General features: G+C 38.4%; 1 protein-coding gene across 1 annotated transcript in view; it reads right to left on the reverse strand.

Moving 5' to 3' along the window:
* Window positions 1-207: 207 nt before the first annotated feature.
* Window positions 208-15,594, reverse strand: part of FGF10 (fibroblast growth factor 10) — a 64,486-nt gene continuing 49,099 nt past the window's right edge. The window contains exons 2-3 of the mRNA XM_086629626.1: window positions 6,226-6,329; window positions 208-405 (exon numbers count right to left, since the gene is read on the reverse strand). Of these exons, the coding sequence (XP_086485752.1) occupies window positions 208-405; window positions 6,226-6,329 (302 nt within the window). The remainder of the gene's footprint in view (window positions 406-6,225; window positions 6,330-15,594) is intronic.

Here is a 15,594-nt window from a genome sequence, read left to right on the forward strand (position 1 = left end):
CTTGATTATAAGATATGACACTGAACTAAATAAAAGTATTTCATGTGCCAGCAATGAGTACAAAACCTTCAAAGGCTTCCCCTGCTCTTTTTTTCAAACAAGCAGATGTCTGCACTGTTTCTTTGCATTTACTCTTCAAGTAGATTATGAAATATTCTTGACAAAAGAGCCTGTGGTTCAACTGTATCAATAAAATAATTTCTTCATCTATGACATTACTACCATTGGAAGAAAGTGAGCTGAAGTGTTTTTCCTTCTTGTTTTCTGTCCTCTCTTTGTGGCTCCCCTTCCATTGAGGGCCACAAACATTTGCCTTCCATTGTGCTTCCAATTTAAGGATGCATATGTGTTATATCCATTTTCTTCGATTCTTTCCTTCAATTTGCAATCACTGTTAAACTCCTTCTGTTAAAAGAAGAAAACAAATACACGAATTCAAAATAAACACAATCTTTTAGAATTGCAGCATACTGAAGGTAAATAGTTTCTAAAAATGTTTTGGAAGACTTCAGTGTTCTGTATATGATGCCCTTTTAGGATTCTACAGTGTATTTAAAGAAAAGTTTCACTGTGTCTGCAGCATTTAAAGCAACATCAATTAGACTGCAAAAAGCGAAACCAACAAAAGACATAATCAATTATTCAGTGCATAATTATAGCATTGAAATCATAGAATCATAGAATCATAGAATGTCTAGGTTGGAAAAGACCTTAGAGATCATCCAGTCCAACCATCCCTAATCTCCCATTAAACTATATCCCTAAGTAGTTCATCCACCTTTTTCTTAAACACATCCAGGGATGGGGACTCAACCACATCCCTGGGCAGCCTATTCCAGTGGCTGACAACCCTTTCAGAGAAGAAATTCTTTCTAACATCCAACCTGAATCTCCCCTGACTAAGCTTATACCCATTTCCTCTTGTCCTATCACCCATCACTAATGTAAAGAGCCCTTCCCCCACCTCCCCACCATCTTTTCTCAAGTATTTGTAGGCTGTAATCAGGTCTCCCCTCAGCCTCCTCTTCTCCAGGCTAAACAGCCCCAAATCCCTCAGCGGCTCCCCATAAGTTTTATTTTCCAGCCCCTTGACCAGTTTAGTCGCCCTTCTTTGGACTCGCTCCAGGAGCTCAATATCTCTCTTAAAGCGAGGGGCCCAAAACTGGACACAATATTCCAGGTGTGGCCTCACCAGTGCCGAGTACAGGAGCAGGATCACTTCCCTGCTCCTGCTGGTCACACTATTCTTGATACACGCCAGTATCCCATTGGCCTTTTTGGCCACCTGGGCACACTGCTGGCTCATATCAAGCTGGTAGTCAACCAACACCCCCAGGTCCTTCTCCGCCAGGGAGTTCTCCAGCCACTCTTCCCCGACTCTATAGCGATGCTTGGGATTTTTACACCCCAAGTGAAGGACTCTGCACTTGGCCTTATTAAAGCTCATGCCATTGGCCTCAGCCCATCGATCCAGCCTGTTCAAATCCCTCTGAAGGGCCTCCCTACCCTCGAGCAGATCGACACAGCCTCCCAGCTTGGTGTCGTCCGCAAACTTACTGAGGGTACATTCAATCCCCTCATCCAGGTCATTGATAAAGATGTTAAACAGAACTGGACCCAGCACTGAGCCCTGGGGAACCCCACTGGTGACCGGCCTCCAGCCGGATTTAGCCCCATTTACCACCAATCTTTGGGCCCCGCCATCCAGCCAGTTTTTAACCCAAAGGAGGGTGTGCCTATCCAGGCCAGCAGTTATCAGTTTCTCAATCAGAACATTATGAGAAACTGTATCAAAGGCTTTACTGAGGTCAAGGAAAACTACATCCACAGCCCTTCCCTCTTCAACCAGGCGGGTCACCCTGTCATAGAAGGTGATCAGGTTTGATTGGCAAGACCTGCCTTTCATAAATCCATGTTGCCTGGGCCTGATCACCCGGTTAACCTGTATGTGCTCATTAATAGCACTCAAGATAACCTGTTCCATGACTTTGCCTGTCACCGAGGTCAGACTGACAGGCCTGTAGTTCCCCGGATCCTCCTTCCGCCCTTTTTTGTAAATGGAGGTAACATCCACCAGCCTCCAGTCCAGCGGAACTTCCCCAGTGAGCCAAGACTGCCCAAAGATAATGGACAGGGCTTTGGCAATGACATCCGCCAGCTCTCTCAGGACTCTCGGGTGGATACCATCAGGCCCCATAGACTTGTGGGCATCCAGCCGATGAAGCAGATCCTTGACCCGTTCCTCTGGGATCACAGGAGCTTCGATCTGCTCTCCCTCCCTGCTCTCAGACACCAAAGGCCAGCTTCCCTGGGAACTACTAACCTTATTATTAAAGACGAGGCAAAGAAGGCATTAAGGACCTCAGCCTTGTCCTCATCCCTAGTGACTAACGTACCCCCTGTGTCCAGTAGGGGCTGGAGGTGATCTTTAGCCCTCCTTTTGTTATTAATGTATTTATAGAAGGACTTTTTGTTGTCCCTTACGGAGCAGGCTAGTCTAAGTTCCAGTTGGGCTTGGAAATGATATAGTTCACTCACAGTTGAAATTAAGCTTCTCTGTATTGGAACGTAGCAACAATATTAAATCAAATTCTCAGTCATAAAGTCAAAGTATGAGGTAGCAAGTTTGGAATCATTCATCATACTTTAGTTCTAACAAATAAACCCCTTAAATATCCTGAACTGGATTATTGATACCATATGTTAAATAAATATGCATGGCATAGGCCCACTTCTTATTTGAAGGAAAATCCTTTACACCACAGTGGCCATGAAAAAGGGCTTTTTTGGATGGGTGCAAATCACCGTTATGCTGCTGTTGGAATGGATGTGAGGCTGATTTACTTTGCTGACCTGAAAAGAGGCTTAGCATAAAAAAGAATCATGTATGATCCTGTATCTTATTGGCTAAATAAACTTGAAAGAAATTTTGTGTGTGGTACCATGGATTATGGTTTTCTATTTTTAAAGGAAAACCAGTTGTCAGTTTGTTAGAACGAATGAAAAATACAAGCATGTGGAAACACATAGGGGGAGACTTTTTTTCTATAATGTTAAATGCACTTTTACACAGATCTGCTTCTCTATAATGAAGATAAGAATGCTTGTTTTCACAAACAAGTAATTCCTACATACAAAACCCTTCAGTTTTATCAAATCACTTATATTCCACTTAGAAGGCTTTTGAAAGCAGGACATTTACAACATGCTTAAATTATAACAAAAAATAGCATTTTGTTGTTTTTGCATTTCAGAAAATAAGACGTTGTTTCACAGCTCAGACAGAAGCATGTCAGAATCTCAGAGTATGATATACTAACTACATGTGGTATTTTTAACATGTCTAGAAACAAGACAAGAAATATGTATGAATAGTTAAACAATTTTCATCGTATAGATAAGAATTTCAGGAATATTTTTCTTTTATTATAATCCAAATCCTTAGATATTCAGCTAGTAAAGATATAGAAAGTATTCACATTAATAAAAAAGCACATAAGAATATTTTAAAAAGTCTTTTCCATTCCTATTAATTTGAATTAGAATTTTTAAACCAGTAATTGTTCAGTACTTTGATGCAGTAAGAATTTTTGGGTCTGTAATTAATGTTTTGCTTAGTTGCTGATAAGACCACAGAACACATGCTTATGCTTTCCTAATCAAATTGAGCATATTCAAAGTCAATTTGGCTTCCAAAATGCTTTTTAATTTTGGGATTAGTAGTTAGTTGAACAATGACTGTTAAGGAAGGCATTATCAGGAGTAGACTGTCTACAAAACAACCCTCGATACTGCCTATATTCACAAAGTTACATAGAGATAATTTAATATTTATTTGCTGTAATATGCCTCCTCTGGCGTCAAGGTATTAAGAAGGCAGGTGACCATCAATCGCAGTTCTAAACCGCAGTAATGTCTTCTATCTGTCAGCAGCTTATTTTGTTAAAGAAACAAAATTGTGAGGGTTTTTTTTTGCTCCCTCAATCTTATCAAAGTCAGTCAAGTGAATAATCAGTCAAGTGGATAAACATAGAAACATTCTTGTTTTCCCAGATGCAGAATTGTACTTGGATTCAAACTTTTATCTCTATTCTTAGATGTTATAGAGAGAACAGATGATGTTGTGATGTGGTTAAGAAGTCTTATTGGCAAGGGTCTGAGCCCAAGACTGCTTTGCTCTTTTCAAACAAATTTCAGCATAACCCTGCACCGATGTCTATTGTGCACATGCTTAAGAGTGTTTTTAAAATTTTTATTTGTTCTGTTTTTCATATCCATCTGCACGCTGCCTCACTGTAGTAGTATGAGTATAACTGCAAGTCTTGGGAGGATGGGAAATATAATAACAGAAGCATTCTTGAAACCTCTGAAGTATTATGGAATAGATTTTGATAAGTCATTATGTTGTGATTTTATGATGTGAATATTGAAAAATCGTATCGGTTGGAATTAAAAAAAAGAGTTTCCACATTTGTATCCTCCTGTCAACACTATTTCTAATACACTAAGAGTTACAGAATCTTATGGCAGCAGTTTCCACCTATGGTACATGAAAGCTGCTTTGGCTTCTTTTGTGTGTATATAGTGTTGGGATGGACTCTCACACCAGCTGCAGCTAACAGAGTGGGTAGGAAAACTTATCTCAGCCTTTGGGATGGACCATCAAAAATGACTGAATTAAACCCTGTAAACTGAGACGTGTGAATTGCAGGTGGTGATTTTTGCTACACCTTCATATATGTACACAAGCACACCCATGATCAATAAGTGTAGCTTAACTGACAAATGGTAACTTCGTCAGCAACTCAGTACACCCTCATACATATCAACGGTGCAGCATTGAGCACTGCTTATCCTGTGTTTCTGACCACTGTAATTCTAGAAATTAAAATCCACATTCACAGGAGTTTAAAAAACATCTCTCTCTCTCTTCTGGTCTTTCCTTAACGTGATTCTTTGACACTGCCCAGGAGTTTAGAAAGTCAGAAGTAACCCTTTGAAATGGAGTGGCTAACCACAGTGCAGATGAGGGAGGACAGTTTATATAGTTTGTATGAACTAAACTCACTCTGTAGAAATGCTTCCTTAAGAAAGAGGACCAAATGACTTCAAGCGTCTTGAGTCTCAGTTGAGACTGGCATTACTTCATTATTTTCAGCAGAGGTAGGATGCTTAGCAGCACTGCCCAAGGATAAACCCAGCTCCAGTACCTATCTGTGATCTGTGATCTCCAGTACCTATCTGTGATCTTTATTTGAAGAAATAAAGCCTCTGGATGTTCTGAATACTGAGCAATCTGAAGATTGACTCATAACATTTGCAGATGACTTGAATAAGTTTACATTTATGTGGGCCCAAATTCACTGGAACTGGCAAAAAGCTGCAAAATTACGAACCAAACCAGGTGTAATACCAGAAAAATCTAGCATTTGTGTAATCATGTGGATGTGTGAGGGTACTCTTGAGTTTAGTACTCAGATTTATAGATCACATTGCTTCCTGTTAAAAATATTTGGGTAGTTACTAGGTGTTGTTGGATTGTTTTTTTTTTTCTTTTTTGTTCGTTTTTTTGTTTGTTTGTTTGTTTCTTCCCACTCCCTCAAAAGTATCAGTAACCCCAAACTTACATAAATACAAATAGAGTATGTATGAACAATTTTCAAATGTTACCCAAATTCTGCTCAGTCAAAGCTCATCTATCTGTTGATATATAAGTCTATATCTCTCTATACTGCCCATAATCTTGTGTATTAATTAACACAGTCAATTTAAAGGTGACTACTCTAGAAACCTTCATTTTGGAAGATGTAGTTTGGTAATTTTGTGTGTCTTCTCCATCAGTTGAAGCTTCCAGGACTTCAGGTACAATTTATCTCCCCCTAGAATTACTGCTAAATGTGACTGTACTGTAGAAAAACAAGGAAAAACAGCCTTAAAGATTACATTGTGTAGGACCCTCTCCACTGGCCACTACTTAATAGGGAACCTGACTGAAGCAGTAAGCATGATAAATCCCAGCAGCTGCTTTGGTATGATATGAGCTTAACAAACAACAGGGGAGCTTGTAGAGAGGGGGGCTGCTGGTTTACTAGGGGATGAAATTTTGATGAACAGCCCATTTCAGCTCTAATTAGTAGTAATGCACAGACAAGTGGGTTTTCAGCAGGTAAGAGAGGGAACTATGCTGACTACTGCAATCTGTTTGGAAGGTAAAAAAGTACTTACAGAGCCGTAGACTTTTCCTTTCTTGTTCATGGCTAAATAATAGTTGCTCTTAATGGACTTAACTGCCACGACTCCAATTTCTACAGATGTTATCTCCAATATGCCTAAAAAATAAAAATTCAGCTATTTATTCACTTCATTAGAGGATTTTCTCACTATAGAAAAGACAATAAGGCTGAAAAATACTAAACTAATATTCGGTACCATATGACCAACAACCTTTAGCAAAATTCTTCTTTAAACCATTGCAAGATAGACACAAACATTGTTTCAATTAACGTGTTTCCTTTGCTAACCCTGCATTTTAAACCCCATAAATACTGAAACAACGCCATTCTTCTTAACATAGATTTTACTAAAATTTATCAGAAGAGACATCTGAACCACAGCATTAAATTAAATCTATAGCATATGTCAATAGAATGTTAGATTTACCCCAATCTTGAAAACCAGTGGTAAACTATTTATTCCTTGTAGGACATTTAGATAAACTAAATCTCTTGGCTGCAATGAGCTGATAAATTTATTTTTGGCAAGTGTGTTGACATCTTGGGATATAGTAAGACTAACCCTAATGGCCACATTATCTTTGTCTTTCAGATATCAAAAACATTTTGCTTTGTTTGTAAGAAATACGATTAATTTTTTTTTCTTTAAAACAAACTGTGATACTGGATGGCTCAAGCGGCCAATAATGGAAGACAGAACTTTTTATCTCTATGTTTTCTGCCCAAGAACATACTGATTTCAGAGCAGTAGAATTTACTACATCTCACATAGTGACTTTAGAGATCCTTTATTACTAGGGTAACTTGAGAGCTATATTGTGTGGGCATTGTGTCTTAATATAGGATAAATATGACTCCAGCTAAGTAACTTCTAAATGTTTTATCCAGGTAGTATGCCTGGCTCCAACATTTCTCTTGATATTAAAGTAGATATTAAAGTAATGAGAACAATAGCCCATCTAACTCAGTGGTCACTAAGGGTCTACTAAGGGGGAAATTACAGGAGGGGCAAAAGTGTTGGGGAATTGCAAAGAACATCCTAGACCAAGCCAACAAATAATGTGATAAATAGATCAACTGGAAAAAATATTGACGAGTTGCTACCTGCCTAAAAAAAAAAAAAGAATCTGCAATAATTTCCTCCTAAATATGTTCTACGATTTTTGTCTGAGTAGTGCAGTACTGAAAAATCCCTATATTTTTTCATTTACTTGAAAATTCATTATGGTAACCACACACCAACTGAAGCCAATAGTATAGCTTGGTATTCAGTGCTTTTTCTGGAAATGCTGGTTGTCCGTCCCCAAAACCCAAATGCAGTTCAGACTGTGGAACCATATGGACTTCAGCGTGCGGAAGAGGTGAGAAGGAAGTTCTTTCACTGTAAATAATTTTTGAAAATGGCTGATTTACATACCATGCAAAAGCCATTCTTTATGGCCATTGACCCGATCAATGCAACTCAGGAGTGAGGGTGTTACTTGTTCTGTGACTAGAAGTAGAGGCTTTGATGTTAGCGGGGCAGTGAGAGCTGTAGAATCATAGAGTCACAGAATGGTTAGGGTTGGAAGGGATCTCAAAGATCGTCTAGTTCCAACCCTCTTGCCATGGGCAGGGAAACCCTCCACTACACCAGGTTGCCCAAAGCCTCATCCAACTTGGCCTTGAACACTTCCAGGGATGGGGCATCCACAACTTCTCTGGGCAACCTGTTCCCCTATAACTTAGGGGAACTTGATAATCTAAGAAGACCCAGAAAACGTGAGGCAAGAGTTAGTTAAGACCCATGACCTACTTTTAAGGCTAACTTGTCTGCTGTTGCAAAGAAGCCATGTGTCATTCTCCATGTGTAAGATGAAGAGAATTATACTCTCTAATCTCAAGAAAAGTTGGGGGGGGGGCTTAATTAGGTCTTGATATATCGTCTGCTCATATGTACCAGTGTCATGCCATTGATACAAGCAGATCAGTGAGTTCACACCAGCCAGGCCTGTTATGCTTGTATTGCTCTTAAAACGCCCATTTTCACAGCAAAGAAAAGCCAAAGTTTCTTTCCTGATTTTCTGTGAAAGCACTAATACAGAGCAGTGGTCTTTAATATTTCTCTCCCATAGGACATTTCTTAAAGTATTTGTGCCCAAAATCAAACAAAGTTAAATGGAGTGCCTTAAGTTATTTGGATGGCAAGCTATTAGAGGGTAAGAATATGGTGCGAACACCGCTACAATGCCCACTTCTTTTTACATGAGTGACTTTTTTTTTTTTCTGTATTTTCCATGCCAAAAAGTAACGAGAAGAATTTAATTAGTTCTTTCTACAGAAATTAATTGCTGCAACCCGAACTGTGGCACCAGTAAAACTAGCCTCCATTTTTAACAACAGCAGCAGAAGCAACAATAACAAAAAAGTAGTACTGGTGTAGCATGTGCCATTCTTAATCCTTATGTTGGAATGGATTAAACTGAGTTATATTTTGTTATATTATCCTTGTAAAAATAACACCATGTTAGACCATTCAAGTGATTATTACACTTGCTGCTGAAGGAGAGTGGTGCTTAAGCACTGAATTAACCCATTTTTAGTGTTTTGCACTTGGATGGAGATACACCGCTCTTCAGTACAATACCTAAGTTAAAGTAACAGAAGTATTCATATAATTCATGAAAATATCTGGTAAAGTTTGTTTGCAACCCCACACTCCATTATATCCCCAGTGAGGCAGCTCAAAGGAGGTCATGAGGAGAAACGCTACTACCTTTACATTATGTCAACAGTAAATAGCTTGATTATACCTAGTTACACTGTTTAACTGGAGCTAAATGTAGCTGAATTCTTCAGAACCATTATCAGTTTTATCTCCTCACCAGTGATCCTGGATTTATTCTTACTGATTGTGTTTTGTGTATGTGGAAGCTGAAAAATGTATCATTTTCAGTGACAATTTTGCATATTCTAACCTCTGCAGTATTTTGGGGGGAGAAAGGGACGTTTTAATGTCTATTTTTCTTTCAAATGTATTTAACACTCTTGATCTATCACCCCTTTGGGTAACAGTGACCTAACTGGGTACTTATCTACTCTGCTACTCTCTGTACACTCCAAAGAATTCACTGGAGTTACATGCTAACACATGCTAAGCACAGAACTAGCTTTTGTCTAGATTGAAAATTATTAAGTATTATTTACAGATTTTTTCAGGAGGAGATTATCTTGTCAGTTTGATACAAATCTACTGAGGGCAAGAGGAGTCTTTTCGTAGGTGTCAGTGATACAGATACAAATTTCAGAGGTCAGCATGAGAGCACCAACTCACCTGACTGGGATATACAATCAGAAGTCATAAGGACTTTTCAGAGGTCTTTTGAAATAGACTGGATTTAAATCCAATGCCTTTGATGCAAAGGTGAAAATATGTATTTGATTATTCTTGAGTCATTATTAAATTCAACAGGAATGTATGAAAAAAAATCAAATTGAGACAGACAGTACGAAGCTTTAAACTGTAGTGTTTTCACCATTTAATAAAATTGACTTCGTCAAGGGCACAAAAAATTTTGTATTTTCCTCAAGGTTTATGTAGAAGAGTCATGGGCTGTGATTAAACTGCTATATTACTGCAATAAAAAATACAATTTCTATGTGCTCTGAAGATTAACCCTGTAAAATTTCATATTCTTCAAGCATTGCAGGCTTGGAGGTGAGAACCTATGTGTAGTCATAGACAATATGGCTGAAAGGATGCCAGGCCACTGCGGGTACTCCACTGGCCTTAGTTAGGAAAGCTATTCTTCACAGATGATTGTTCTCAGACACCTTCAAAAAATGAGATTATATGACTTGCTGGGTAACTTATTCCACTATCTACATTAGGAAGTTTTTCTAGCATCCAGTTAAAATGGCCTTGTAATTTGAGCCCAGTAATTCTTGTTTAAACTGTAAACTAACATGAAAGAGATTATTTTTTTCTTTGCAGAAACCTTTTACATATTCAGAATTATTGCATCTACCTACCAACTTTTGCTATCTAAACAAGCCCAGTTTTTCAATGCTTTCCTTAGGTTTTGTAGATGTTTGAACACTCCTGTTGCTTGTGCCCACAGCATAGCCATAACAATCTTAATAAAATCTTACAGTGCTGATACATGAACATTTCGTACTTCCTGCAAAGAATATATGCATACTCACACATTTATGCATACTTTTTTTTCAGTAATATGGTAATACTGATTCATGTTCAATTTGGATACTTGGAAGAAATGTAAGCAATCATTCCTCATTCTACAATTATTAATTTGGTTACTCCTAATTAAATGTCATACTTCACACATGCCCTCTTGTTTATTTTATAATTTCTCTAATTTGTCAATGTTGTTTTGAGTTCATATTCTGTCCTCCAAAATAATTGCAAGTATTCCAAGTTTCTTATTGCCTGCAACTTTTATAACCTTATTTTCAATTCCTTCACTCAAGTTATTAATAAATTTTTGATTAGGATATTCCTTGAAGAGACTCTGGTGGAACTTCATGCCTCTGATCAGATTGGCAGTGAAAAACTGCTAATCCCCGAGTATGGCTTTCCATACTGTAAGACTTTCACATAGATTTTGCTTGCCGATCTTGGTTAAGAGAATATAATTAGAAACATTAGTTTCAAAAATCTTTCCCAAGTTCATGGTATCTACTGCTTCTCTCCTATACCTGAAGATTTTTATCTCATCACACTTGAAAATTAGGTTGGTTTGGTATTACTTCTCTGATTAATTCTTTGACTAATTCTTTTTGGTTAATAACTTCTTAGGTGTTTTAAAATTACTTTTCCCATATTTTTTCTCAGGATATGCTGACTTGTCTCTAAGTCTTTGTTTTTCCCTTTTTAAGACAGGTATTATATTTACTGCTTCCTCAGTGTCTGGGGAGTCATTTTTCTCTTCAAGTTTTCAGAATGAATCCCTAGAGGCTTGACCAACCTACTCAGCAGAGTGAGTAAATTTTATCAATTTAAAAACAGATAAATCATCCAGCTAATTTTCATTTTGTTCTTTTTCTAGTCCAACTAATGTTAGCTTCTCTTTGGAGCTCGTATTTCTTTTCTGTGAATACTGAAACAAAAGAGGCATTTTAACATACTTCATTGTATGTTTGTTGTATCTGATTTTATACCGTTGCTTGGGCTCAGGCATTTCCATGCCTTAAAACTTTTCACGCCAAGAAAATGTGTAAAGTAAATAATTTTCATGATATAATGTGACTTGTAATTAGGCTTGGTAATAAGCACTACAAAAGAATAATATTCTTGGGGGGGAAAATTCTTGTTAGTAGTTACTCATTTCTGGTTCCATGCTTTTTAGGAACTTGGCAAGGAAAATAAAATAATTAAAAAAAATAAAATGCTGTGGCCTCCATTGTGGTTTTAAAACAGATAGCACACTATTATTTTACAGCCATAACTCTGTAAACTTCAACAATTACAACTAATCCCTTTTGACCACATCCACTATGTAAAAGCATAGTTTTCAATATCCAAACCATTTCCAACTCATTATAATTAGAAACATTTTAAATATCAACTTGAGATGTGCCCTCTAGTTATGCATGTGCTCTCTTTACAGGTCCCAAAGGCTAGAAACATATTCCCAATAGAAAGCAAATATATTTAACTTAAATAAACTGTATTTTTACAGTTTATAAAAGTAATCATTATATAAATGACAAGGCAACAGAAAGCTGACTGGTTATCTTGCTCTGCACAGAGGGACTGTAAAAAATACAAGCGAAAAATTTCACTTACATAGTTCTGTAGGTTAATTCCAAATGTCCTATGTTTTTTAAAAAATGTTGGTAATATGAAGCAAAAAATTTACGCAATATCCTAGAACTTGAGTGCAATTATATCAAGCAATTTGTTAGGAAAGACAACTTGACAGAGTATCAGATGTATTATCAAGGCACTACTGCAATGGATCCAAACATATCCTGCAATAAGAACCACTTGATTCTGGGACAAAATTCAACTTCTTTGCTTTGTGAAGCAGTGATCATTTCTGTAGCTGCGTCATTTCTGTAATAGGTTCTTAAAAAGCACTTTAAACATCTGCAACCCTAGCTGCAGTCCTCTTAATGAAGAAGAACACGACCGCCTTGTATATTCATCTGCCTTTCAGAGATCACCCCATATATGTGGCAATCCATAGGCAGTCCCTCCCTCCCTCTCCTTTTCTTCTGTCTGCAGAAACATTGCAGATGAACAGTGAGTTCAGCTGGATGGAATGTGATGATGACTGAGAGCTTCCGGAACATGCCAGTTTCCCAAATGGCAACAAGATACTGCTGGGCCTGTGAAGGCAGCTGCTGCTCTTGGTAGGTAACTGGAGAAGGCAGAACTTGGTAACATTGCTCTAAACTGACTTTTCAGAACTTTAGTTCGTGCACCCTCTGGGAGCTTCTCTGAATGGCTACCTTTGACTGGTATTGCCTTGGGTCAAACAAAGTTGGTGATCAGGCATAATGTTAAAGATTTGATAGTTCAAAAGCTGCTCTTAGTAGGTGGCTTAAATAGTTGAAGAAATGAGAAGACTGGATGTGGTCATGAAAGAGTGAAGTGCAAAGGAACATGAGGCCACTGACTCTGTTTCCATTCTGTTTCACCACTTACACCTGAGCAAAGCATGTTGAAAACATCCCCAAATGAGAAGTTATCCTGTTATTCCTATCTTTTATTTGTTTTGTATAAGAATTATTGACAACAGAAAGAGAGAAGATGGTGGAGTAGAAGATAAAACAAACCTAGGAAAACGAAGATGGGCTAAGCAAGACTTGCTTTTGGAAGCTTTTTCAATGAAGCAAAACAGTTCCATTAAATGTAATCTTACAGATTTTGCAATTGTCTTTGGAAGGCAGCTTAAGATACAAATCTCACAACCCACGATGCCCCAGTTATGGTCAGAAATCTCAAATAATAACCAACCTGAACTGTAACCTGAGCTTTGACTTAAATCTGAAACTTTATTTGAAGTTAAAATCAGTTCAGTGCTTTTTCTTATTATTTAATATTTTGTGAGACCTCCACCCTTCCTGCTTTAAATCAGAAGTGCAAGTACTGAAAGACCACAAAGCAAGCTGCTAGTGTGTCATATTTAGATCAACTATAGCCAAAATGTGAATGTTCCATGAACTTTCCAGTCCAATTCCCACATCTGATGCATTTGGATAAGCCTAAGATACGTATCCAAACTTCTGGAAGGCTGTGGGAACAGGACCTCTGAGCCTTCCTGCGTTAGCACAGTATCAGCATAGGATGTGAAATCTCCATGGTGCATAAAGAGCATGTAAAAGACTAATTATTAGAGACCTTTCTCAGACCCACAAGGGATTAAAAGAAAATAAACTGCTTCTCCTTTCCTTATCTACTGCTTTTATGGCTTTAATTTCAGAGCATAGCAAGGATTGCTGTTGCTACCAAGAGGCCTCTCTAGACCAAGTAAATGGAACGATGGCAGCAGTAGGGTACATGGGAAGAGAGAACTTAATTAGCGATGCAATAATGAGAGCTGTTGGTTAGCAAGGGAAGAGTTTAAGTTCAGCTACAAGAATAGCAGGAATCAATTGCTAGTATACATTCTGACATGTGACAGAAACAACTCAGGAGCACAGTTAGCCTATATTTTTCCCTCTTACCAGTGACGGAAGGCAACTCCAAAGAACAGTCCTAAACACCACCATTACTTCTGTTAAATGTCCAAAGTTAGGTAGGTTGATCTTAAGCAAAGGAAATGCAGGAAGTGACTTTGAGGACATATATGTGCTGTCAGTCAAGATGACTTCAGATCTGCCCTCAAGGCCACTTGTCCATCACTTTCGTCACTAACATGCAAGCATGTCATCAGATTTAGCCGAAGTGCTGGAACTATCTTGCAGGAAGGAAGATAAACATTTTTGCTTCCTTCGCATGGATTTAATTCATGCTGTATAGAGTTGGGATAGCTGGGATAGAGTTACTGCTCTTCCTAGTAGCTGGCATAGTGCTGTGTTTTGGATGTAGGATGAGAATAATGTTGATAGCACAATGACGTTTTAGCTGTTGCTAAGCAGTGCTCACACTAAGTCAAGGACTTCTTGCTGGGCGTGCACAAGAAGATGGGAGGGGACACAGCCAGGACAGCTGACCCAAACTCATCAAAGAGATGTTCCACGCCATACAACACAATGCTAAATAGTACCACTGTGGGGGAGCTGGTGAGGGGCCAGTGGCTGCTGCTCAGGGACTGGCTGAGCATTGGCCAGCAGGTGGTGAGCAATTGCCTTAAGTATCACTTGTTTTGTACACTCTTTTATCATTCTTCTTATTAGTATTTCCCCTTCCTTTTCTGTCTTATTAAACTGTCTTTATCTCAACCCATGAGTTTTACCTTTTTTCTGACTGGCTCCCCCATCCCTCTGGGTGGGGGGAGTGAGCGAGCAGTTGTGTGGTGTTTAGCTGCCTGCTGGGTTAAACCACAACAGATGGCTACAGGTAGAGCCAACTGTGCCTTGGTCTGTTAATCAGAGCCCAGATTTCTTGAGCTCCGTACTTTGAGCCAAGAAAGGAAGACATATAGCCAGCTACATGAATGTTGATGGAAAATATAAGGGTCTGAACATCTCAGCGTGCTTGACCCCAACATGGCAAGATTTGATAACTTGTAGATTAGACACAGACAGTGTCAGAATTCATTATCTTAACTATTTCTGGGATGGAGGAGTTATAACTGACCATTAATACTGACCAAGCAATGGTACCAAGTCACATGCCAAGAGGAAAAAAGGAAAAAAACCCGCCTATCCCCTAGTATATAGGATTAGACTCAGCATTGTAGTTATCTGATTTGTTGGATCTCTTGACAAAAATGGCTTAAGGAGTTTCAGCCCTCCCTTCCCCCAGACACTTTTTCCTGTCTCTGTGCTGAAGTTCACCAACCTTTCAAATATAACTGTTTGTGGAGCAGCACTATAAACAAAATCACTGGAATGATGTGGCTTGGAAATAACTCTCAATAGAAAACAAATCAACCTAAAACCCTGAGGACTAAACAATCCAAGTTTTTGCAGTCATTCCTAGTAGTACGTGTTTTATAGACCTCCTATTGCTCTCTATCTGATCTCTTTCCAACTGGCTAATTTTTTTGAAGTAAGGTGCCCAAGACTGGATCAATGTTCTTACTAAGGCCCGATAGGTACTGAATTGAGAAGAAAGATTACTTCACATGTTTATAAGGAAACTTGGATCCCAATCCAAATCCTAATCGAAACCTGGCAGTCCATATATGTTTCCATTTAGTAGACAAGACCAGGCACTCAGTATTTCTGCCAAATTTCAAATTTCTAG

Source organism: Tauraco erythrolophus, chromosome Z (genome assembly GCF_009769465.1).
Source record: "Tauraco erythrolophus isolate bTauEry1 chromosome Z, bTauEry1.pri, whole genome shotgun sequence".
Classification (NCBI taxonomy): Eukaryota; Metazoa; Chordata; class Aves; order Musophagiformes; family Musophagidae; genus Tauraco; species Tauraco erythrolophus.